Source organism: Neopelma chrysocephalum, unplaced genomic scaffold, assembly GCF_003984885.1.
Source record: "Neopelma chrysocephalum unplaced genomic scaffold, ASM398488v2 Primary Assembly neopelma1_22, whole genome shotgun sequence".
Classification (NCBI taxonomy): domain Eukaryota; kingdom Metazoa; phylum Chordata; class Aves; order Passeriformes; family Pipridae; genus Neopelma; species Neopelma chrysocephalum.
The window spans coordinates 22,541,261-22,568,485 of NW_020897689.1; the positions used below are offsets into that span (position 1 = coordinate 22,541,261).

Below are 27,225 nucleotides of genomic sequence, written 5' to 3' on the forward strand. Positions count from 1 at the left end.
CAGTAGACATGTAAAAGATAGTAAAATTGCTCTATGAGGGGTTTTGGTTTGGGTTTTTCTGTGTAATGCCTAAGAGCAGTTAGTCATACCTGAGAACTCCAGACTCCACAGTAAGGATAGAGATGATCTGCTAGCATCCCTTCAGTCAAAATTGAAAGACAAGCATGAAGAACATACCATCCAAGATATTTATGGATGCCTTTAAAGCATTTAGATCAGACAATTAAGAAATTTACAATTAATTTTGGGGAGGCACTGTAATGCCAATAACTGAAACACCAAAGAAACTGTCTCCCAGCTTGCTACTCTGATACAATAGCTCATTCTTTTCCAGGAGATACCATAATCAAGCATTATTTGGCAGAACAAAGGTGAATGTTTCCTCTTCTCTAGGACCAGACAAACTAGAAATTGCAATGTTACATAGCTTTTGCAAACACAGTTCAAAAAGTCTCAGAAAAAAGACTTTTTTTCAGAGGAACTTCTCACTTGCTTCACAAACCACATTTCAACAGAAAGCCTCCTGATGCTAGTTAAGCACCTCATTCATTCATTTGTGGTCTGTGATTCTGTAACGAGTAGCAGTCTTCAAATCTCATTTTTGTAGTGAGATGAGACCATTTCAGTGAAAGTATGACCTCTTGATTTCCATGTGGGCTATCTAGGAAGATAGCATGGGACTACTCACATAGAATGTGATCCCAGGAAACCTATAGTCCAACCTCCAACACATGACTAGATCAGCCATGGCGTCAAGCCAGATTGCTCAGGGCTCTATCCAGTCTTGTCTTGAAAACCTCCATGCATAGAGCCAGTAAAACTGGGTATACATCACTCTAAGATATAAATTCATCATATAATAGCATGAGTACTCACACAAACCCTGCTCACTCAGCGATAGGGCAGAGGCAGTAAGAGAAGGGGAGTTAATCTTAACTGAATAGTAGCTTCTATTTGAAGAATATTTTAGAATTGGAGTAAGATAACGCACCAAACTTCAGAATAAAAAAAAAATTGGCAGCTACTGTTTACTTTTGGCCATCCTCTGGGAATGGGAGCCCACTAGGATAAAACAGCTTCACTGTTAACTCATTGAAGTGTTTAAGACAAGTTTTTAGAAACTTCTTAAAAACAAAACTTTATAATAGCTGAAGAACAACAGACACTTTGAATTGCCTAATATTTTTGAATGAGCACACGACTTGTTTAGAAAGGCTTTGATAATTACCCCAGCATGCCAGTTACTGAGCAAATGAATGTTATACCTAGTTGCTAGCAGTTTTTTTAAAGAACAAAGCAAATGCCCCATAGCAATGCTTGGTAGAGGCAAATGTTAGCCTTGTAACTTAGGAAAGGAGCATGTTGTAGGTGGTGCATTTCTAGCTAATTAGCTGAAAATTAAAAAAGCTCAAGGAAATAAAATGAAACTACTTGCTGAATGGTTTATACCCTGGAGTAAGAGACACCTTCATAATGATAAAATGCTTTTAATCACCAAAGGTTTGTTTAATTGGCTCTGTACTGATATACAGCACACAGCACTGAAACTGTGCCAGTGTGGCCCGTCCCAAAATTCAGTGCAGTAAACAATAATGGGACTTGGAATTAATTTGGCTAATCTAAAAAATTCTCTGAAGGTCTAATCCTTCCGCTTTGGAAGAAGATCAGGCCAAACAGGCACAGTTTTGTCACAGATGCTACTTGAAACATGGTTTTTATATTAAATTTTTCTTTCAATGCGAGAATACTAATTTCTGACTCCTTGAAATGTGTATATCTGTATAGGCAGCTGAGCTAACTTTGCAGTAAACTTTGAAAAATGTCAAATGGAAACCTAGGCTGGGTGGAAAGTTCAGCAAGGGGGGGGTGTCTTAAAAGCTCAGAGCAATGATACTTGTGGTTTCTGTCCCATGATCTGAGCACCCACAGGGGATTTAGGGTCCTTACACAGGATGCACTAGCAGTCCACAGAGAAGCAGCTGTGAGTGTGGGTTACTGTGATCTACCCTCCACGCCAAACTTTCCTCCATGGTTGTCCCTGAAAATCTACACAGGAAACTTGTAAAGAGCTAAAATTAATCTTATTGTATAGTAAAGGTGAATTTATTTCAGCAAATTGACCTCCGATTTTTGGCAGGTTTCAGTTTCAATTCATGACTTTTTACCTTTCTTCTCTAACTGCGCTGACCACTTCTGCTCCTGTGAGAAGGCACCACCACCTGGCTGCTGTCTCACTGCTTTCAGATGATGGTGCTGCTACTTTAACTATTGAGCTGCTTATCTACCAAAATTCACAGGAAACATGCAGAAACCTGTCAAGAATAGAGTTTCTGATGTAGGCGCTGGCTCCACACCAGCCCTGCTGACACAGACAGACTGCTATCACCCTTTTGTAATTTGGTTTTTTTGCTACATGTCAAGCTTCAGAAGGTGCTGGTTACATTTACACAGTTGATGAGCTTCCTAATCCAGTGTCTAGTTTCACCTACATATTGAATTTTTAATCTAGTAAAGATTCTTATATCCATAGCTGGAATATGCCCTCTGCACTGGATGAGTCTGTGGTGGAACAAGTATTATATAAGCTAAACACACTGGTCTGGTTTTTTGTTTTTTTTTTTTTTTTTTAAATTGTAGAATAAGACTTGGCTTTATCCCAAAGCAATTAATTTATTCCTTTAAATTAAGAAAAATAAAAATCAAGACATCTGATCTTTTCAGTGTTATATATAACTTTAATTGGTTGATGGGTACAATCTGAACAGATCAATCTGAAGAAATATGTTTGCAGAATGTACTTATTGAGTGAAATTAAATCTACAACACTCAGAAGGTAAATCTGTATATCATTAGAAGCTTCAGTGACCTTCATTACAATCTTCTGAGTGTATTACCTCAAGAAACTAAAATTCAGTAAGCATGTTGTTTTTCCCTAAAATCTCATTGGCCATCAGGGACTAGTAGACCTGTAATTCAAATATGAGGTTGCATTTTTTTGTTAAGGCATATGGTTAACATAGTATCACATGCCTGCCAGGTTGTCTAAAAGGGGAAACACGCTCCTCAACTCTATGACGAACAGCTGCCATATTTTGCTTCCCTCTCTCTTTCCTCCTCTTTTATTTCTAGTAGGGAGACAGTCAAGCTACAGGTTTGAGGGATAGTCTTTACTCACTAGATCTTTAAAATGTATCCATGGTTGGCTTTAAAGGAAAAATGTTTGCTCCCTGGGTCTACTCTGAGCTGGTAACCTCTATAATGGACTGTGACTAGGGAGGCACCTAAGTGAGATAAAAGATAAAATTAATAGCACCAGGGTGAGGTTATATGTATTCACACAACCCAAACTAAGCAGGAGCAGGATGGCTTAGCACTTGGATTGGAAATCCAAGCAAACACTCCTGAGCACAGATTGTGGCTGCCTATGGCTGTTACAGATCCTGGAGCACTTTTCAATGAACATCTAAGCTCTGGAAGGGGTGATTACACTCTGCTTAAACCCCCCTGGAAATCTAAGCAGCACCCAGCTCTCTACTCTCTGCTCTGAAACATTTGTCTTCAGCTGGTGGACAATGTTCAGCTTCACGCTGAGGGTGATTGTGCTTCCCTGGTTGGAGAAGTGATCCCCATATGCTGACTTTAACAGTGTGTGAGATGATTTGAGACTTGTTAGGGTAAAAGATGTTGTAAAAACATGAAAGTTACATTGCAGTTACTCCAAAAAAGGATGTATGCCGTAAGTGAGCAACAGGGCAATGAATCAGGGTACGTTTCAGAAGTGCATGCTGGGCCTGTTTTAGGGACACAGCACTGCAGTGAAATGCCTAAACAAGAGATGGATAGAAGTGGTTTGAGCACAGCTCTGGAGAGTCAGAACTCCTCTGTGCCTACCCTCCCCTTAACAACAGCCAGAGCTATTTCTTCAAGGGCTTCCTCGAGGAAATGTAGGAAAAGTGATGTTCCCGTCAAAGAGAGATAATGTCATTTATCTGTACGGCTGGTCTATTGTCACAGTAAGCCGATAATTTTTGCAAGGCACATGCGACGCTCTAATAAGCACTAGTTAAATATTTCTCTCTGTCATCCCGTTTCCCATAGACGACAATAAAGTTTCTACACTACCTGTTTTAATAGCTAATTAAAGCTATGACTTGCCTTTACCTGGCAGCTTAGACATATTTATATGCTAACACAGGGAAAGTTACCCATGGATTTATAACAGCACACAAAAACCTGCCAGCAAAGCTCTTCGGCTCCGGGTGACAAGGGAGGGAGCGCGACTGCCCTCGCCATGGCACGGTCACCTGCCCCCGCGGGGACCCGCCCGCCGGGGCTGGGGGGTCCTGCGCGGCCGGGGGCACCTCCCCAGCCCGCCCGCCCCCAAAGTTTGGCAAGGAAAGTTAGTGTGTAGGCGCCGCTGCGGAGGCGCTTCCCGAGAGCGACGGGAGCAGCGGGCAGGAGCAGAGGTGCAGCCGCGGGGCACCCACGGGGGACGAGCGGGACGGAAGGTAGGTGGCTGGGTGGGCTTACTGCGGGATCTCCTCCCTGGCCCCACCAGCAGCCGCTCCCCCGCCGGCACCGCCCGGCGCCGGGAGTTTTGCCGCCGGGAACGGGAGGCGGCGGCGGCAGTGCGGCCGCCCCAGTGCGTTCAGCGCGGAGCGGTCCCGGGGGGCGGGCGAGCCGCGGCCGCGTCAGCCCCGACCCTCTGGCGCGGCCGTGGCGAGGGGCTGCAGCGCCGGGACCGGCCCCGAGGGGGCTGCGGCTCTTCCCCCGAAGTTGCGGAGGTCGCAGAGCCTCCGCGCGGGGCTGCGCTCCGCGCACCCACCAACTTTTCTGCTGACTCCTCACGCCCCCGCACCTCCCCGCTCCGTCACACGCCGGGAATTCGTGGCTCGTCTCCAAAATAAAAAATGAGCTGGTGTTGCCTGTGCGTTTTATAGCAGTAGAGTGGATGACTGGGGCAGGCTGCGAGTCTTATTGGCGTGCTGAGAACACCTGGGTTCACTGCAGTCCATAAACAAGACCGAATCATTTCACCAGTTCAAAAAAAGGGAAGATCTTGCTTTGACACAGCCCTTCTCCTAATCTTCCCCGTTCTAAGAGAGGGGAAAAAGCCCACCTCCAATCCTGATAAAAGACTGAGAGCCATCAAGTTGCTGTCTCGCGAGCCCTGTATCTGTTTTAACTTCCCAAAATCCAGGTGTCTTCCATGTGGGACTGCTCACTGACTTCCAGCAATGCTTCAGACAGGTAAGAGCTAAGCATGTCAAACTTATCTTTGTCTGCTGAGGTCCCTCAGTCCTGACTGGGAACTGTTACTAAGAATAATAATGATTTTTCCTTTTCTAAGCAAGATGTCCGGCAGCTGTAGAGTGAAACCCTTAGAACTGAATATTCTGGTGAAGTGGTGAAGTTCCAGATCCCGACGCTTTTGGTGTCTTCTTTGTTTTCTGTAAGTAACCAAAACTTTCCATGATGCTGATGTGTTAACCTGCATACTCATGGATAGGACAACTTGGCATTTATCTGTTATTAACACAAGTATAACTTTTGTTTGTTTAGAACTGCAGCTTTAAATTAAACTATAAGTCTGAGGCAAGTTGCTGTTTGCATTATACTAATATGGTCATAGGATTTATGGTTGAGGTGCAGAATCAGGTAAGTGGTGTGCATGTTCTCAGAAGCAATGCAGGTGCTATGGATTGCTTTCAGTCACCTAGTACAATTCCTATGGAAAGTTTTAATGGCATGAGAAACAAATATATGCCTCTACTAAAATGAGTCTTGTTTACATCCATTGCTTCATTAAAAGGAGTTTTTTTTCTTTGAAAATATATTGAAAGGATAACGAGGAACTAGTGACGTTAATAGCTTAAAATGGTGAAATCAAATGCAAACCATATTTTCTTTGCCACGTTATTAATTTTGTACAATATGTTATATGCTGTAAAGTGTATTAATAACAAAACTTAATTGCTATAACAGCATTGTAGTCTGCTATGTAAAGAGGGAGAGGGAAGTTGAAAAATGTTAAATATGTACAGGTTGGCTAGGTGGGAAGTTACTTTGGTGATGTTGATGTATGGAATTTCCTGACTGCGGTTGAAATTTTAAATTTTGGAGCTCTATTTTCTTAAAGCGGCTTTATTGTTTCAGGATTATCAGTGGGTGAGTGAAAGATGCTCACTTTGATAAAAATAGCTCTCTCCTTTGAAAAGAAATCCCTACGTATTTCATAAAAAAATATTTCATTATTTGTGTCTTATGGAGCTCTTAACAAAATTCTCTTAACTTGATTTGCAATGTTTGTAGGTAGTAATCTTCTTTTATTGCCAGTGATAAAAGTTGTGCAGGCCAGATGGTGTCTTCAGTTACACTTTGACACAGCATTCTTATAAGCAGCTCTTCAGGTGCAGAAGTGTTGAGGTGTCAGCAGGACTGATGTACCAGTGGGCCTGGATGCTGGGTATCTCCCCACTGCCCTGTCTGTATCTCCCCAGCAGATTCTTATAGACAGGAAGGGCTACATTATGTGAATTTTGGTTTGGTTTGGGGTGATTTTTGGTTGGGGTTTTTATGAGGGGGTTTGGTGAGGGGTTTTTTGTTTGATTGGTTGGTTGTGGTTTTTTATTTTTTACAAACGTTCTCAGCAACACTGAGTTTGATTATCTCGATCTGCCTACTCATTTATACCAAATTTCTGTAGGGCCTTTGACGTCGCCCAACCATAATATTCAGTGTAACTTGCTGGAGATAGAAAATGGCAAATATTATATGTATATTCCTAGCAACCTTTGGAATAAACCAGAACAAAAAGCAGCATTGCCTGATATGAGGAACTATGCAAGCATTGTTAAGAGCTGGAGCTGTGCCTTGTGATAGTTGTTGCAAAGCCAGAAAGTTGAGATGTGGACAGTGGAAAGATGATCCTGAAGGATCACCTGTATGTGAAGTAGGACACAAGATAACAGATGAGAAGTGAGGGAGGAAGGGAAGTGTTGAAGTGAAAAGATATCCTTGCCTCCTTCCACAGACTGGGCTGAAAGCAGCCTGGGCCAGTGTCCAGCAGAACATTCCTCGGTACAAAATTTCTGCTGTGATAACTTCAGTGGAGGTATCAGAAAATGTAGTGCTTCTTGAGGTAAGGAAGGAAGGAGGGAATAAAAAAAGAAAAAAAATGTGCATGAGGTTACAGTAGCTTTCTGTGTCCTTTTTCTCATTTTTCTTTCATTAATTCAGTTGTGTCTAAGGAGATACTGAGTGGGTGGGAATTTTGGTATCCCACAGTAATATGAATGCTTTGACCATTATAAAGAGTGTCTGGGTTTTTTTCATCTGCATTCTGCTGGTTAACCATGCTTTTTGATTATTTTTTTTTCAGGTGAAGGAAAAAAAGGTGCACGAAAAAAAGGTGAACAGGAATTTAAAAGGAAGATTTCTAAATAGGTTGAGGCAATCTAATGTTTTACTTTTATACATCCTTGATTTTGGAACTAGATGATGGTGAGGGTCACAGTGGCAAGGAAATCTAAAGTTAGGCAAACATCCTGTGACCAGATGCCATTGATTTTGTGTGGTCTAGAATAGGAAGAAGCCAGCAATGGTACCTGAGAGCTGGGGTGCCTCTCCTCAGCTGCAGGTATATTTGCTTGCCAGAAAGAAAGAGGTGGATGATGTACTGAAATGTAGAATCATGCCAAAAGCAGGAGGCGGACTCTTCTCCCTTTTTGGGTGGCTGTGCTATTTCAATTGCTTGTGTTGGCCCTGTACAGGAATGTGCCTCTTTGAACCCAAACACAATGGGAAAAATGCAAGGATTTTATATCAGTGGAATGTGCATTCTCAAAACCCTTAATATTTGACAAATTTTTAACAATTTGGCCTCAGAAGTGAATGACGATAAACTTGTTAAATTTCTACATTTTTGCTGCAAAGAAGTCTGTGTTTGTCTTCTAAGGCATGTGGTGCTATTTTCTGCCAGATTAACTGTTTGTCCATGGTGGATAAGATTAGTATGTAGTAATCTCTCTCCAGTACTCAAAAGGTTGCATGGGTCACTATGACATTTTCTGTGAAAGCTTGAGTTGAAACAGTTGGGACATTGGGCTCCATACACCTGAAAGAGGTGGGGGTGAGGTTGGGCAAAAGCAAGAATCTAGTTCAGCATAGACAAGAGGGTCACAGCATTAGTTTCCCTGTAGCAAGGGAGGGCTATGTTAGTTTCCCTGTAGCAAGAATCCCATCCAGCAGGATGGTCAAAATACCCCCCAGTGGAGCCATGTTGCCCACAATTGGTAGTAAAGCAGGATTCACAGCTTAAGTAGGGATGCTGAACCTCTGGATACGGCTGATCCCTTTTGAAAATACCTAGGTTGAAAGTAATTGCTTGTTGGCTCTTTACAGCCTCAAGAAAGCATTTATCTTGATTAAAGAATATTTGCAGGTATTTCCTCTTTTCCAGGATGCCTGAGAGTGTTATCCATAAGCATTGCTTTTTAATACCAAGGGAGCAAATTTGTCAATGTTGTGCAGCCATTTTTCGAGTTCTGATAGAAGACTCATACACACAGACTTTTTTAAATGTCACTATAATTTTTTCATATGTGGGTTACAAATCACTGTGTTAAATAAATTAAACTACTTATTCAAGCTGAAAAGCCTTTAAAATCTTATAAGGTAGCAGAATAGCTTCAGAGTTTGGATGGCTTTGATGTATTTAGAGTCTGACCTGTGCTAAAATAGGTAGTCTTAATTAAAATAGTGTTACTCTTATTTAAAACTAACCTTAAAACTAACCTTAAAACTTAACCAACATATAAACAAAGAACACAGTTTCATATAAATTAAATTTAAAGATATTAAATTAAGATATTAATTGCAAACAGCATGTAAGTTCTTGATACATAGATAATTGTAGTGATGGTGAAGTGAATCGGCTTTAGGGTATGTTCAGTAGTTTAAAAAAAAAAAAGGCACCTGGAACTGCTGTTTCCTTTTAGGAACGTCTATCCACTCAAAACCAAAACTATCTAGTAGAAGAACATCTGTTTTCTTATTGTCAGGTTAAATTATTAGGAAGTGCTCCTGATTTTACTGTGCACCTGCATCATCACCTTTCAGGTCTTGTAGATGGTGCTGGATGCAGCCATGATGGCGTCTGGGCAAGGTCAGCTGTGTATCCTGTGCTATCGTGTGTCATGGATGCATGCGATAGCTGCTACTGCTAAAGGAAAAAACATCAGCACTATTCCTTGGGTAAATCCTTTGGGAACTATAATTTGATTAAACAAATGTTCCCTGACTTCCTTGGTCAGTAAGGTCCCCATTCCTTTTCCTGGGGCAGTTTTTAGCTGGATGAGCTATCCATCCATCTATTTAGCTGGATGAACATTCGGAAAAATGTTGCTGAACAGGTGTGTAAGCCCTCATGGCAAGAGTGGCAAGAGCTGGGCAGTCAGGGGTCATGAGAACAAGTGACTGGAGAGCGCAGCAGTGCCAGCGTACGTTTGTCAGAAATGTTTGTGAAGATGTGATCTGAAATACTTTACTTTCAGCATCATCTACGTAGCCTGAAAAGCTTTTCTTGCCCCTCCTCAAGGACACTTTTCAGAAAGAAGGGCTGAAAATTTGGGAGGTTTTTGTAATCGGAAATCGGAGAAAGTGACAAAACCACAAAAGCAGGCTTATTTGGAGCATGCCACTTCATTGTGTGTGTCCAGATTGCTTACTTTTCTATTATGAGAGAAACTTGTGAATCCCAAACAACTTTTTTTCAAAAGAAATTGATTCTTGCTTTCTAATTTAAATACTTTATTTCAAAGATACTTATTCAGATCCTCACATCTTATTTATTTGCTGTTTTTAATCTTTTTTCCTAATCCAGATGTTGTCAATGTCCTGTTACATGAACAACACAGCTTTTGTCTACAGCAAAACAGAAGAGGTTTGTACTTGTTGATTCTTTGACTAATGATTCCTTAAGCATCGCTTATGCTGAGAAGCTTCTGTCTTATCAGCAAAGTGATTTCTGAAGACATGCAAACAGTGCATTAGCTGCAGCACTGAAGTTGGGTGCAAAGATCTAAATAAACCTTGTAGCATAGATAAAGAAGACTGCAAGTCTGAGAATTCTGAGGGCACTGTAGGAATAGAAGATGCAAGTGATAACATCTAATGAAGAGCTGGCTGAAAGGAGGCTCCACTACCCACACCTTTACAAAAAGCATTTCACAGAATTCCCCAAGCATTTTCTTTGGTTTTGCCCAAAGAAAATGCTTCCTTCCAATCCTGTGCATCATCTCAATAGCTGTAAACAGGTACTCGTATATAACATGGAGGAAATTCCCTCTCTACTGAATCAAAGCAGAGAGAGCTAGGTGCAATAAAGCACATACTCACCTTTCTTTCGTGTGCCAGGTTTGAACCAGTTGCTTCATGAAAATGACTTCAGATAGAACATTTACATTCTGTTAATGTCTAACTATTTGTCTTCTACATAACAATTACATATAAAATGATTAATATTTAAACTGTGGATTGCATTTTCTGCAGGCATGTTTGTGGTTAAGAGAAGCGTATAGTTTAGTGGCACAGAATTGGAAAAAAATCTGGAAAGTTCTGAACACAGTTTTGTTGTTCTTGAAATCCTTTGTCTTTCTAATGTAGTAACTTCGTTCATTCAACAGCTGTTTTTAATGGGAGTTCCTGCTAAGCTTTATGTGTACTGTATTTTTAGAAATTCAGCAATTCTAGATGTAGTGGTTAAGTTATTTAAAAATATAAACTTGTGGAACATGCAGTACTTGCATGTTTCAGAATAACTATTAAGTGCCTGAATTTTCTTTTCCTGTGTATTTGAATGCACATGTACTTTAGCTCTACTTTTTAAAAAGATTCCTCTTTTAATATCTTCCATTAGGCTGTATTCCTTTAAAAGCTTGAGTTTTTCCTGGCATTCTTTGTGGTAGTTCACCAGACTCTTCTGTCAGATGTGCACTTACAAGGATGTCCATTATATTGAATTTTAACACATTTGCTGCGAGGCCAATTTCAACACCTGCTCTTCAGCATCTAATAATGCACTTTCAAAGTGAGGGCATTCTTATTCAGGTTAAGGAGTTGTCTTTTTAGTGTTCCACAGTGTCTTCTATGTTCTGATGTTATAAACTGAATTTTATGAACCCTTTGTGTCAGGTGCGGGGTATCAGGTAAATTATTTTTTCTGGGCCCACTGGTGTGCCAGAAAGTAATATTTTTTATAAGTTTTTACATTTGAGCTCATTTTCCTTAAATTTAGTGTCAAGAATTGAGTTCCTGACAGGTCCTTCTCCATGATGCAAAATAGCTGAGTAAAAAGATGATCTGCTAATTCCTTTTCTGCTGCGTTACTGATATATTCTCATGCTCACATTTTGTAACCCTGAAAAACTCACCTTAGATTCATATTTGACGGTAAACATCAGAGTATGACTCCTCGATGCATAGGCTGAACTGATGTTGAGGCACTGCAAACAGAGTTGTTGTGTTGTGGGGGTGACTGCAGGCTCCTGAGAGGCTCCAGCTGCTTGCTGTAGCTTCTCAGCTGTGAAGGTTGGCAGACAGAGTGGTGTGCTGGTGGTGCACTGGTGTGACACTTGATGATCTCGTTTGGGTCATCACCTCCTTCTGTTACAGCAGCGGGTGATGTTTGGTGTTGTGGAGGTGAAATTGTCTTTTCAGCTACTTCAGGAAACACTTCTGCTTGGAACTCATACAGGGGTAGAAAAAGCATTGAGGCTGTGAACAGAAATATAAGCACTGAAAGTAATGTCTTGTAAGAGTTCCAGCTTGTATATAGTATGCTGTTTACACAGTCTCTGGTGAAGAATAAAAACGGAGAACAACCTCCATCTCTTGTTATTCCAGGTTCGTGTCTCTGGGGAAGATACTGAAGAAGATGCAGACATGCTGAAAACTTCAGAAAAGTGAACCATGAGTCTTTTTGAAAGCTGAAAAGAGGACCCCTGATAGGGTCATGAACCTAAGACAAGTCTTTGTGTCTGTACTGCTGTTTGGAGTAGCTGGTCTATTCCTCTTCATGTATCTACAAGCTTGGATTGAAGAACAACATACAGGTACAATAAGTTTTCTCTCTCTCTCTTTTTTTTCTTTTTTTTAATGTAATTGCATCCATTATGTAAAAGATGACTGTAAAATCTGTTGAATACATGTGGACAGTTGGGGGTGGAGCCCCCAGCTTTGCTGTGGAATGGCATTGAAAATAGGCTTGTTTTGATTGCTACACTTCATTAAGAAATTTCTTCAGTCACATAAAAAGATGCCCCCAGCTACCTAATTGTATTGTATCAGCTTCATTTGCAAAAGCAAGTGTTGCAAAAGCATTCTGTGTATGCATGAAGACAAGCAAGTCCAGTTTAGAAATAATTCTATATGAAGATTTGCGGTGGGTTTTTTACATTATGTTCTGTGTGGCAAAGCAATTTTTGAAGAATTACTGCTACGTCTTGTAAACAAAAGTGATCTTCTAAGCAACAGTGCTCATGGAATCGTTCTATCCTTTTCTTTTTTGTTGCTGTTTGTTTGAGACAGATACTGGACTTACAAGACTTTTTATATATAGCATCAGAGTCATATTGCAACTTCAGGTAAATCTGTGTTAGCAGTGGCCAAGAATTACACTGCTGAATTGAATTTCTGTTCCCCATTTCCAATGTTTTGGTTTGCACGAGAGGTTGATCTGAATTCTTTTATGGACAAAACTAAGTCGGGCTACTCAGCTCAACCCTTACTGGATGCTCAGTTCATGTGACTAGTCTAGAGTTCATCTGAAGTAAGCCTCCCCTGAAATGTGTAAGGGGTGGCTGTCAGTAAGGCCCTCAGCACCCACTGTTTGGCTCTGCAGATCCATTTCTGTTGTGTCATATTACTTGATGGCATATCCTTGATGTCAGTTATATACTTGTTTTGAGGGTTGGGGTTTTGTTTTGGGGTTTGTTTTTTTTTTGTTTTTCTCCATCAGCAATACAGAATGTTTCCAACTTGTTGAGTCTTGACTTTTAGATCTCCTTGTCTCTATTGCTCACCTTCCATTTCCTTTGTAAAAGTCTTATAGTATGTTGATACCATTGTGAAGAAATATATCTGTAAAACCCCATTAGTGTTACGGCTTTATTGATCTGTGCTGTTATTCCATATGAGCTGCTAGGCTCTGGTATGTTTTAGAGAGCAGTGTTGAGGGGGAACCTAGTGCATCATTCCTGCAATTGTTTGATAATGACCTTGAGGTTTTTTTCAACTAAAAGCAATAATCACAACATGAATTTTGGCTTGTTAATATTTCTGGGCTGTCCCAAGGTATTTACAAGCTTGTATTAAAAAAGCTGTTATAAGAGATAGTACAGGCTCCCTTTGAAAAAGTTCCCTTGTAATCAGCTGTTGACACAAGGGTGCTGGCAGAAACTGAGTGTGCAGCAGGGGGGGTCTTCCTTGAATATCTCTACTGTTGTCAGGAATGCTAAGGGCAGATATCCTTGCTTTCAAGGTAGTTCAGGAATGCAGATGATGACTGTAGATTATTGATTTATTTACTTGCTGACATTCTTCACATTCCTTGCATCTTTTCTTGTGCTGTAATTAACCTTTCTTTTCTTGCAGTGCTCCATGTTGCTGTTTCTCATTGTGTTTTTTTCCACTCCTTTCTTTTGTCTGTATCTCTCTACCATTAAGAAGAAACAGGAAAAATACAATAAAGGGGGACTTAGAACATACTATATTTTTTTTGGCAACTAGGTGCTTTCTTTGGGGTTTTCTTTGATGTATTGCTATAATCTTCTTCAGGAGAGAGGCTTCTCCTTGCACACATAAGTCATTTCCATGTGGAAACATTTTTGTAATAAAATGAAAGCTATCAGAGAATAACAGAATGCTTAGTGAGTTTAAAGCATGCCTGCAGTTTTGAGTGCCCTTTTATCTCACTGGACTGCTGTTGTGACAGCACTTCAGCAAGATCCAAAAAAAAAAAATTTTTGCATTCTCTACAGTACCTAGGTCATATACTTTGGCAAGAGCATGGAAAAAACTCGTTCTTTGGTGTCTGTTCTTGCCTCTTCTTCTTCCAATTTAACATGTAGAGAGCCATTCTTTTTTATTTTAAACACCTGTATGTCCTCTAAACCTTCTGCAACTGAATTCTCTAATGTTCCCCCCCTGTATGCTGCTATAGAGTTGATATAAAATAAAACTTCTCTGCATTTTCACAATATACATTAGTTTAGTTATGGGCATTTTGGAATTTTTTCCCTCTTCTGCTGTGTTTTTGATATTGCCATGTGCTATGCAATGTGTGGCTTTTTTGAGAATGAGTTGTATCTGGAGAATCCCAAATTGACAAGTATCTTTGCAAGGATTTTATGTGTTCCTTTAATCCTATCACTAGTTGCACAGCTGTAAGACAGCTAGTTTTAATCTGCAAGTGGCTGAGCATGTGATTTGATGTTCTATTAGGAAATGGAAAAGTGCACCTCGTGCTTCTCAACTGCCGGGTTGTGAGCCTGTAGAGACAAGTGTTTGTTGCAGGCAGAACTATTTTTATCTTCCACAGTGCCCTGCTCAAGACCTGCAGCATTCGTGTTTGCATTTGGTTGGTGAAGGGATGGAAAGTTGGATGTTCTTGAGTTTAGGAGTGTAACTGTTTTGCACCTGTGAACTGCTGCTGCTTACCACCCTATTCGTCTGAATAACTGACTTGGAGCTTTATATACCACAATCTCTGGAAAAGATAGTGAATTTTACTCAGTTGTTGTTTGTAATGTTCATACTTATTTCTCAGTCTCTTCTAGCTGTGGTGTGAATTATTCCCAATCATATGTAGATTTTCTGGGGAACTGGAAAATTGTATGGTAATTTTCAATGTCCTTGTTAATGTTTGTCCTACTATATTAAAGTTGGATTATTTGCTTTCACATTCACCATTCTTATTGCCAATTTTTCTCGCTAATCATAATTTTTCACACTGACCTAATGCTGCTTTTTATTCATGGTTTGCTTTCTCTCTTTTTGTATCTTTTCTCTCTATTTGCTCTTCATATCTTTGAGATCTCAGCTGTGATTTGATTCTTGTGTTTATCTTATTTTGCTCTAGTCTGATCTTATCTAAGCGTGTTTTTTTCTGATTGACTTTTACAAACTTCCCTCATTACTCAAATGTATCCAGCCCAGGAACACTTTCCCTAATTTTTCATGCTGTCCGTCTGCTTCAGAGGCACCCACAGGCTCAGCAGCTGGATGCACCTCTCAGCACGGCCATGTCTTCTGCCCCCTCCCACTGTGCTTGGTCACTTCAGATTATTTCTAGTCACGTTCATCATCCCTATATCTTAAAAAAGGGAAAATCTTTCATTTAGAGATGTCTAAGAAACAGCTGCTAGCTACGTGGTAGTCCTCTCTGATGGTTTTTAAGAGACATTAGCAGACTGAGAGAACAGGCAAGTTTCTTGATTTGGCTCTGTGCATGGAGTGTATAAAGACAGGATGATATATCTTTACTTAGATCTGGTAGAGCCCTTCTGTTAGGTGTCTTCAGATCACATCAGTGGAGTAATTGGGTACAGACTTATCAATAGTCCAACGTGAGCATCAACATATACAGACTTCATCTGGATGAAAATTTAATTGACGACATTGATAATGTAATATATATGGAGCACTTCATGTTCTCCATGTATAAATATATTCACTTATACATAAATTCACATACATAAATGAAGCTTAGTGTGAATTCAACTAGATGCTACAGATTTACTTGGCAGTTCTCCATATGGTCTTGCATTATTCAGTGCAAGCATCAAATATTGTGGCACTGATTAAAAAGCAATTACTATTTATTACATGTTTAGTAATTTCCAGCACCATTAATCATATGCAGGGGAAGCAAACTTCTGGGTTTCCAGGGTTCATGTTGAGTTCTATAACATGAATCACCTGAATTAGGGGATTGTGGGTTGCAAAAGATGCCTGTGTTTTAATCCTGAAATGTTAGAAATGTGAATTGGAGCGTTAAGTTAGGGATTATAATTTTGTACTTTAAAACTCTTCCTTTTTGGGAAGACTACTGATGGATTTAGTGTGACTGATTAGTAAAAAATAATCCAAGAATATCTTTATGATTAGATCTGTATGCTGAGCTTGTTGTGTGGGGTTTTACTGTGTGTTGGGTTTTTTCATCCTCTTAAAGTTTGTGTAATTCCTTTTTGTGAAGTGTGCTTATTAAATTCATGATTATGGAGGGCTACTTTAGTGTTTCATGGGGTACAATATGACTACCAATTAATGTGAAGAAGGCTGCACTGCCCTCCCATAGATTTCTGGTCCCCAAAGGTGAGAAAGTCTGACTCTTCTCTTTCTCAGCATCTTTGTATCTCGCCTGAAGGATACTGAGATTTTTCTGCTTGCTTTCTCCTCACTTTGCGAGATAGCAGTTTTGTAGTATCAGTGGGTGCCCAGACATCCTTCTGCAGTCCATGTACTTTCTTGCAATTTTGTGCATCTACCTCCTGAGGAGCTTCATCACACAGACCTTATACCCATTCCTCAGGCCACAGGTTTTGTTTTTGTGAAGAATCAAAATTTTAAAAAATCACATTTTAGGAAAAGTTTGAAATTCCATGAATTAACATGAGCTTTCACAACTTAGTCTGCTCTTGCTGTAGCCATCCAGGCTGAAGTTGTGTCAGAGGAGGTTTAGGTTAGATATTACTAAAAGATTCTTCGCCCAGAGGGTGGTTGGGCACTGGAACAGGTTCCCCAGGGAAGTGGTCACAGCACCAAGCCTGACAGAGTTCAAGAAGCATTTGGACAGCGCTCTCAGGCACATGGTGTGACTCTTGGGAGTGGTCCCATGCAGAACTAGGATTTGGACTTGATGATCCTTGTGGATCACTTCCAACTCAGCATATTCTCTATATATACTACATACTGCTGAGCATAAAAAGGTGGGCTTTTTCCCCTACTTTGCCAGATTTGGAACTCCAAGGGGATCTTTTGGGTCCTTTAGTAGTCTGGTGAGGTATTTTGAGTCCATGGAGAGACTTTCTTCCTTGTCTTGACACTCTAAGTAGCAAATGAATGTGTGGATACACGTGATAATATATATTCTTTGCTGTTTCTGCAGGTTGTTTTTTATTTAAACTTTGTCTAAGTGAAGAAACATCAATGTGGCTTAAAGGACAGTTCATATGTACTGAATTACAAAGGCAATTGTTCCAGGGAAGTCATAGTTTTCCTAGACCATCTTCAGAAAATACATTAGACTAATATATTTGTAGAAGACAGGTTTGTAAATAAAAGAGAAAAGGACACTGCTCAAAAATGGTTATTAATCGTGAATAATTTAATTCTTCTAGTTACATTGAAATATTTCTGTTTTTAAAGTCTTGGACAGTTTATGGAAGTCTTGCTAACTCTGCTGGAGAACATCACTGGTATGGCAAACAAATCTTCCTGCTTTACAATGTCCAGCTACTAATGCAGCTGTTCTAATGAGGGTGGGTGTTTTTAGGTTTTGCCCTTCTGGTCAGAATATGCTGTGTTCTCTGTATAAAGTGGTTTTGTTTCTTGGGTTTTGTTGTTTTTTTTTAAATCTGCCCCATTATTGGATTGCAGCACAAAAGAAAGAGGATTCAATAGGATCAGTAAATGCTGCTTGGTGAACAGTTATAGGGTTGTTGAAGTCCCAGAAATGCTACAAAATTTTATTAGGAAAATTTCACCAAATAACAGAGTTTACATAGGGTTTCCTTTCCCCCTCCGCTTTCAGTGATTGCGAGCTGTAGGGAGGGAACAATTATCTTTGCGGGGGAAAAAACCTAATAAGAAACAGGTGGAAATTGATACTTTCTCAGACCATAATGATGTAAAAATATGAATAAAAGCTAAATATAGGAAAAAGTGGTTTTCTGAGCTAGAGATTGTAGAGTCTCACCCTGTCTTCAGCAGTTGCAAACCCTAGAAGCTTTAAGAAGTTAAAATTTCATATTGCAGTATATAACACTTAAGGCTGTATTTATCTGGTTTTGAGGATGTTCTTCCCAGCTCTGGCTCTTTAGTGGCCCTCAATCTTGCATTTCATTCATTTTACTTTTATCATTCCTATAGCTAAGTCGCATCTAATTTTAGAAATCCTTCTGTCTTGCAAGAAATTCCTGCCATGCTCTTTCCTTGTTGGTGTTGTGGGAGAGTGTTTCAGAGTTGGTGGTATGTTTTAGTCCGGTGGTATTTAGCTTCCATGTTCTGGTGATACAAAAGAAACTAAATGGGGTGTCGTCTAGGGGCTCCTGTCAACTATATATTCAATAGCACATTTGAGTGGAAGCTGATGACATTTCGTGTATTATTGTGTATAAGCTTTTGACAACCAACACAACTTTGTTTGTACCTAGACCACAGAGGTCTACTTCTAGAAGGGTGTAACACATAGCTTAATTATAGTGAGGACATCTGAATATACTCTTTCTTGCATATTTAAGACATACATATAGTCTTACATCATTAAGAAGTAACAGTAGAAAAAAATTGAGATCACAGAATCATTTAGGTTGGAAAAGACCTCTAAGACCATCAAATTCAACCTTTGACCAATTACCACCTTGTTAACTAAACCATAAAACTAAGTGCTGTGTCTGGTCATTTCTTGAACACCTCCAAGGATGGTGACTCCACCACCTCTCTGGGCAGTCAGTTCCAGTGCTTAATGACCCTTTCTGTGAAGAACTTCCTTGTGATGTCTAGCCTGAAGCTCCCCTAGTGCAACTTGAGGCTGTCTTCTCAGCCTGTTACTTGTTGCCTGGGAGAAGAGGCCAACCCCCCACCTGGCTAAAACCTTTCAGGTAGTTGCAGAGAGTGATGAGGTCTCTCCCCCGAGCCTCCTTTTCTCCAGGCTGAACAACCCCAGCTCCCTCAGCTGCTCCTCATGACTTACTCTCTAGAAATGATGATGAAAAGATGAAAGTTTCTCTGTTCCTGACTTGTTCTATTTTTCCTAATTAAGCTGTAAGTTTTCAAAAGGACAAGTCGTTGCTGCTGGAGTATATTTAAGGCTGCTTACCTCTGTGTCTGATGTTAAACTGCTTTGATATGTAGCTTGATTACAAACAGTCCTGTTAGAACATGTGGTGTGGTCTCTGTAAAATTCCAAGGGAAACCTTTCATTTCTTACTGAAATTAAATTTAAAAATCTGGTATTTATTTTAAATGTGTGTATATACATATTTGTATGTATATATATTGAAGTATCCCCCTTATTTCCCTTCTTTTGTGGGAGTAGGGGCTGCTGGTAGGAGAAATATTTTAGATGGAAACCTATCTTCTTACCGCAATCAGCTATGTTGGATACTAGGGGATGAGTTTATATAGAAGAATTGTTTTGGTATTCAGACTCAAAAGCCATTGTTTCTGTCTTTTTCTTCCATTTTACTCATTTGGTGTTACTGTAAACGGGCTATTGCTATAAATTCAGGATAATTCTGATCATCTTGCAACATGTGTGAAACAAACATTTAAAGATCAGGAGGCTGACAGGTTTCAAGTAATGGGAGCCCTTCAGTATACCAAGGATTAATGTCTGACAGATGATGTGTATGATTTAGCTGGAAAAAACGTGATGTATATCATGGAGCAAAAGGTTCAAGGAAGAAGAGAAGTGCCTAGAACTTTTTTTTTTTTTAATGTGGAAAACCCGGTTTTGTTTGCAGTTCTTTTTTTATTATCTTTTAAAGGTAATCACTATTTCACAGCAGCAAGGATACTGGCTTGGCTTTCGAGTTTAGGTCCCTGCTTCTTCAGACAACTGCCTCACTTTTTGCATTATTTTTCTTGTATATTAAAGGCATTTTCAAAGAGAAAGAATGTTTCTCCATTTTACAATATTTCTGTAGACAGCATTTCATAACTGTCAGTTTGAAACTGGGAAGATTCATGACACATCAGCATATAGTGTTTTTCTTCCCAGTTCCTCCAACCTTGAGCCTTGTGGCTATATCTGTGGGAGTGAATGTTACTGTCTTCAGCCATAAAGGGGAGCTAGCTGCGTTCTATCAAATGTTATGTTTAAACAACAACAAAATCCAAAACAAATAACTCCCCGAAAACATCTCCCAAATTTTCTCAATTCTATCCAAAATCAGGGTCAATGGTCAAATCAGCTTAAAGACTCTTTGTAAAACAGTAAATATTCATTACTCAAGAAAACTGCAAAATATGCTGTATTTTAAGCATTGCCCTGTATATAGATTAAACTCTTCCAAGGCATGTATGAGCCTCACTTGATGTAAAGTGATGGGGAATCACACACATCCATTTGCTTTGGATTTTGATTGGTTTGATCTTTATTTAGTGAAGATGTGCAGCAGCATCCTGTACTGCCTGGAAAGCTGTAGCTGGCAGCGAGTGCAACCTAGAAAATATTATTCCCTACAGTTCTTTAGGATCTCTGACTTCTTCCAGTCCCTCTCATATCCACCAAAAATGGTTGTTTCTGTACCACATTGAGAGCTTCCCCACAGTAGCGACATCCAAGACTATCATTGACCTCTACTAAACCTGTATTTGCCTGCTAGCAAATACAATTTGTCCCTCACAGCTTTGTTGTTTCAAATGATTTTATTTATATTGACCATTCAGCTTTCTACCACACGATCCTGGCAGAAACACATAGTGAATAGCTCTAGCAAAATCAGGCTGAGTAGGCACAGTTTTTGTCTCCTATCTCCTGGCTTCCTAGGAGCTACATTGGACACAATCTACAAGGGACAGTGACATGAATTATCAAAATATTTGAGGAATGGTAGATATCTTCGTTTTTTGGTTTTGTGGGTTTTTTTTGAGAATGTTAATGATAATTCTTTTGTTTACAGTTCTGTAATATTCTAAGAAAAAAAACAGGACTAGGTTAAAGTTAGCCCTTTCCAAAAGAGTGATGCTTTTTTTTTTCACGGTTGTTTTTTTGTTGTTTTCTTGTTTGTTTGGACTTCTGGGGGCAGAGGGGGTGGTTTTGGCTTTGGTTTTTGTTGGGGTTTGGTTTTTTTTTGCTTAGAGATGCTGCAGCACAGAAGCTCCTGGAATGGCAGGGGTGGGATACAGTGTTGAGGCAGTGGTTGTAAGGAGTTCACTTCCCATGCACAAAACCCTCTATGAGCCAAGCAGACAATATGGAGGGGGGAAAACTCTTCAGAAAGTAAGTCATTTGCTTTGGAAAATTGAGTTTCTTGAGTAACAGAGATAGCAAGGCAAAACTTGTCTCCTAGCAAAGAATTTCATTGCTGCAGAACGTAACAGATGATGGCCTAATAGCCACAAATTTTGACGTGCACCTCAGGGGATGTCTTCTGCATGGCACGGACACTTGGTAACATCCAAAAAAGTAACTGAAGATCAGCAGCCTAAGGTTAAGAATAATCAGAACCAATATTAAAATTTCACTCTGGGCAAATGCTAGGTGAAAGAAGAGGTGTTGACTGATTTTATATTTAATGTGATTGGAATGGAACGGGTCATTTCAGTACCAATTATAATCTAACAATAGAAAAATTTTCCCAACTCTTTGTGTGTAAGGGCATAGATGGCGGAAGAAGCTGTTAAAGGTTTGTAATACTTTCTGCCACAGATATTTTATAATCTAGGCTTAATACAAGCATGCACATGCGAACAGCTAAAGTGAACTTGAGGTTGTTTGGAGTTATGCAGCCAGACCTTAGGTACGTGCATATTACCCCTCAGTAAATTATACACAAGAGAAATGAGGGTTTGGAGGTGTTTGGGTTTGGTTATGATCAGCTAGGGAGATGTGGTGCATGAGTTCTGTTAGCTGCAGCTGGAAGCATTCAGTTGCATTGAACAGGAAAATATCAGTGCCTGATCCTTCACCATTCATCCACAAAATAGCTCTGTTAAGGAAAGAAAATATGTCTAACAGGAAATAGTAAGTATAGTAAACATTGTGTACAAAGGCAGTTTTGATTATACTTTATATTCTTGCTTAAACTTTTTAAAAGAGCATACATACCCAGGAAGTGAAGGAAACACAATTTTTCCTGAATTGTTGCCAAAACCTCGTAGTTTTTCCTGAATTGTTGGCAAAACCTCATAGTTTTTCTGCTCTTCAGAGGTATATGCCATGAGAGGTTACTCTGACTTTGCATAACCATACTGTGTTTTCAGAGAATGCTGAAGGTGGGAGATACCCACTTTGCCTGAAAAGTACCTTTCTGCTCCTGTGCAGTGGTTGATGGTTCCCAAACATGCACCTGTGCAAGCCTTAATGTGAACAAGGGTCTTGCTTTCTTGAGTTAGGATGGGAGCTGTGGATCTCCAGTGAAGACACCCATTTGCTGTGATATGAAAACAGTGTTTTTTCTGCCTGGCTGGGAGTTGCAGTGTGATTCCCACCATTCTTGTTTGCTGGAAAAGCTGTCCGGTGTTGGCTGCTTTCAGCAGCATTTCAATGGGAATGAAAATACAGTGGTGTGTGTGCTCTGCCCCTCATGGGAGGGTCAGCTACTGCACTGGATGGAGCACAACATCAGGTCCGTGCTCATGAGGGATTCAAATAGTATAGTGCCAAAAAGCTGTTATTATTAGGGACTGGCAAGGGAAAGGCCACCAGCTTTGTCTTTTGCAGAGGGCTTTCGTGACAGCAGCAAATTATGAAAAATTGTGGCTCTTTAGTTAATGGATGGCTGCTAGTCATGGAAGCTTTTGTTTTCTTCCACCAAATATCCTTGAGCCCTGTTTCTTTTCAAATTTATTCTTCTTGACTTTGGCCTCACAATAGTACAGCTGAAGGAGAAGCTTTAGTTAGCAAAAGCTTCATAAACCTGGCTAAATAAAATTTCACTTTTTGCTCCACTCATCTGTGCAAAATTTTTTTTTTTTATTCCTGGAAGAACATTTAGTGGCCAAATAATGCAGTGGAATCTGTTGCGATAACGTTACTGCATTAAAAAACTACATACTACAGTATATTAAAGTATTACAGTACACTTTTCAAGTGAATCCTGGCAATACAAATTAAGAAGGTACATAAATGCATTAATTTTATTTTTGATTTTATTTTTGATTTTATTTTTCTTTGTTTCTGGCTCTTTCTTGCTCTCCTTAAAGATTCATTATTGCAAGGCATCAAGTGTGCCTTGTTTGCTTCTGAGAGCTAATGGACTACAATCTGTTGACACAGGTCATGATATTTGAATTTTGTGTAAAATGCAGCCTGTTACTTTAAACGTTATGCATATAATTCATTAAATGTCATTGCTTTAAGATGATTCTGTAATTGCAGTCAAGAATTATGGTACACTTTCCAGAACGTAGTTCTGTTCTTGATGTAGGGCCAAAGAATCAAGACTTTTCATGAACTTCAGCTTGATTTATAAGCTATTTAGAAACATTCAAGCTGAGTAGCTCTACAGAACAGTTATTAATAAAGGTGACAGATATTTGTTTTCCTTAGAAACTGCAATTTCCATGGGAATATAAGATTCTCAAGTTGTCTAACCTTTTCTGCCTACTAGTAGTCCTCAAAGAGGTCATTGAATATGTAAAATTCTGACACTGGGGAAGAAACAAATCTGCCATGTTCTGTGATGGAAGGGAAAGAAACAGGTCAGGGAGGTTGGTAGAGGGATGGGAATTTGCTTGGATATGGTTTTATTCTTTTTACTCTTACTGTGGAGTTGCTGAATTATTAATGCAATAATAAAGTCGACTTGATATGAATAGACTCCTAACCACTAAAGAAATTGCTTGTAGTTGCAGAATCATTAGAGTGATAGTGGGAATACTGGCCCCTGGTTAAATTATATCCAATGAAGCAACAACTGTAAAAAAATATATTTTTACAATAATTATTTGATGATTTTTCTTCTTCCTCGGCGTGATTTTGTGTTAAAGATTTGCTATCGCAATCTTGAGACCAGTGACAGGTAGAAGGCAATGATAAACTTCTCAAAAAAACCCCTGGCTTTGCTCCTGAATTTCAAATTAGTTTCATGGGATGATGGGGGTAACACAAAGTATATGTGAAATATAACAAATAATGTAGGCATGATTATTATACTTTTTGGATTATTTTTTTTAATTTGTTTTAACCTCTTACAGATGGCAAAATTAATTTCACCCTACTTCTTTTCTGTTACAATCTTTCCACTTCAGTGTGTCTATTTTGAAGATGAGCAAGCAGAGGAGACTGGGCTTATGCAGGCTGAGATAGTTGCAGTGAGGTATAAGTACTTCATGATTTATTTGACCTTTGAGCAGAAATTCCTTTCTGGTAGAATTAATCTGCAAATAGCTAAGGTGTGCTACCTCTTAAGTTATGATTGATCATGCCACATAACAAAATTCTATTGGCATCAGATTTTGGACTGATGTACATATAAATATAATCAAATAAAGCTACCAGATACTGTGAATGACAGGTGGGTTCAAGGTATTTTTGGCAAGTAGATTCAGCCTTGCCTCTCCAAATGTGCATATTGGGCAGCTGGCATTAATATGCTGTAAATAAAATATTGTTGAATGACAGTTGGGGAATCAGTTTAAGCAACGACTAGTGTGTGATGACCAATGCACACTACAAATAAATAACTGACTTTCTGGAAAGTTAGATTTTAATCTTGGTATTTTAAATTAGTTAATCCATCTGGACTAGTAGCCACTCAAGGCAATCATATTAATTACTTGGAGGAGGTCAGATGTTTATTTTGCACAAATTTGCTATCTTTTTGGTGTTCATTTGGACCTGAAGACCAGGTATTTCACCTGAGTCAGAGGGCTGCCAGAATATCTAACTCTAGAGCTGGTAGCATAGCACCTTTTTGGTTTCATTCCCCCCATAAGGGCCAAAGACCCAAGAAATGACCAAAAGGCTGGTTCAGTCTGTTCAGTAATGTGTTTCTTGAAGCTGACACATTTACTAACAAATGTACTTTGTTACCGTTTCCCCCCTGAGGTAAGCCATAGGGAAAGAAGAGCCATTAAAAAATGGCAGAGAAAAGCAAATGGTTTCTGGATTCTTGATGCTAGGAAAGGAAAGTAAGCCAGATACCATAGATGTTTAATTCTAACTTCTGTTATGACTTCTGTTACAAGAAATGTGCTAAATTTATATTATTACATACCTATTGTACATGTTAATGTCTTTCATGATTGTGTTCTACTTTTGTCCAACTATTTCTTGGCAGTTCCTATCACTAAAATATTTTTGTCCTTTAACTGTGTTGTTTCTCACATATCAGTCATTAGTTAAATTCTCTACCATTAAGTCATAGTCCAGTAACACCATCAAAAGAAGGCTGTCATCACACAGGCAGCCATTCTGAAGGGTAGGAGATGTAGAATTAATGTTGCAGGTGCATTATGACTGTCCTGACCAACTGTGGTTTTGCCTTCAAAAAACTTCTGACATTTCAGATTTTTCCAGAACTCCAGTTCCCACTCGTGTTTCTTTTCTTACCCCCAAGTATCTGGAGGAGCTAATGCAGCTGCAGTTTGTAGAGGTTTTAAAGAGGTGAATTTGTAGGAATAGCATCTGTTTTTATGGTGAGAAGTAAAAATATCTTCCTTGTGTTATGAATACCCTTTGCCAAGAAGGTTGACGCTTCAGAGAATGATGATGCTTCTACTGATCATACAAGTAATCAATAGAATTAACAAAGATTTTTGTGTGCGTGTGAGAAACACTGTAAGTTGGATCAATTAAAAGTACCTAAGTGTCTGTTCCTGCTTTCTTTCTAAATACTCTTTTTCTTTGGCTTTTTTTGTTTTCCTCTGATGTGATAGTGCCCTTGTGCGACAAATGTTTGTGGCATAGAGGTAATGTTTCAGGTAGTTTTATTGCCTCGGACAGTCACATTCAATAAATAACCACAGAACTAAGCAAATAAATATGTTTGCGTTTCATGCAATGCCAAATACTGTATCATCAAAAATGTTCACTTGAAGCTGTACCTATCTAGGAGTGTTTTCCAGCTACTAATAAAACAAAATATTTGTTGTAGGGGAACAAGGCCTAATCTTGTGTCTAAACATCTGATGTAAAGTAGCAGTAAGCATTTTTTATGTGGAGGCCTTGTAATGGGGTAATGCAGTGAGCTGGGAAACGAGGGAACAAGGACTGGTGGAAGGGAGGGAAGGCAGAGGCTGAAGGGGAGCTAAAATAGGTTTGGTGGTGTGACAACCAGCCCTTGGGGAAAAATGCCTTTCACTGACAAACTAAGTGGGTCCAAGAAAAAAGACCAAATCATACTCCTGTTTTCTTTTCTGAACAGGAGGACAGTATAATCAAGTGGATCATAAATACACTTTTGAATGAGGAATGTTTGTAGGATATAATATTAGACTTAGTCTTAGACTGCCATGAATACCTGTGAGGGAAGGCATTCAGACTGCTAGAAACCTGCAAATTGTAAGTTTCAAAGCAAAATGTTACTTGAGCTAACAAGTATGGTAGCAAGGTGATCACCCTCTGCCACACCCTGTGCCACATAAGACATATCAGGTCACTTCTAGCTTCAAGTATCTCAAGCAGAGGCTTATGAAGCCAATTTTCTTCAGCAGAGCAGAAGAAAAACTGGATCAGGTCAGGTCCAAAGGTCTCTGCAACAGTGTCTGGAGTAGACTATGTAAACAAGAGAAGTTTATAATATTAATTCAGAAATTTTCTTTGTCCTTTCTTTTATAATTTAGAGGCTCCCTGGATTCGACATGTGTTCAGCAGCCCTGATTTATTCTTCTTTCATCAGTTTGTACAGTATTGTCTTAACTGGAGCCTCTCCTCTGGGATTCCTCTGTTGAGGAGTGTCCAGCTTGAATACTGGATAATCCTAGTAGCATTTTTCCCGTGATGATCTTTAATTCTATGGAAGTATTCCCCAGAGTGTGTTATCATTGAATGCTTAAAACATATTTTCCACTTTCTGTCCCAGTAAGAATGTCATTTACTGATCATAAAAAAAAAAAGTTACTAATGGATGATTGGCTCAACAGAACAGCCTGGCTACTTTTTTACATTTTTGGTACTTTTCTGTGCTTTTCTCTAGCAAAAACTAGTCAAGAATGATTGTATGACTTCAACTTTGTACTCATGAAAGAGTTGATAGTTCTGGGAGTGACTTCCCACATGTGTAAATGAACTGCCTTTCAAGAAAAGAAATTTTGTTAAGAGCAGATCAGAGAGGG

At 39.4% G+C, this 27,225-nt stretch overlaps 1 protein-coding gene across 2 annotated transcripts in view; it reads left to right on the forward strand.

The window, feature by feature from the left end:
• Positions 1-4,828: 4,828 nt before the first annotated feature.
• The window catches only part of CHST9 (carbohydrate sulfotransferase 9), a 96,718-nt gene continuing 74,321 nt past the window's right edge, over positions 4,829-27,225 (forward strand). Inside the window, exons 1-3 of one of the 2 annotated variants that reach the window (XM_027674827.1) lie at positions 4,829-5,250; positions 5,351-5,452; positions 11,905-12,113. In XM_027674827.1, coding sequence (XP_027530628.1) covers positions 12,014-12,113 — 100 coding nt within the window. In that variant the 5' untranslated portion in view covers positions 4,829-5,250; positions 5,351-5,452; positions 11,905-12,013. Of the gene's footprint in view, positions 5,251-5,350; positions 5,453-7,063; positions 7,142-11,904; positions 12,114-27,225 lie in introns of those variants that run through there. The other variant, XM_027674836.1, reaches the window with a different exon arrangement.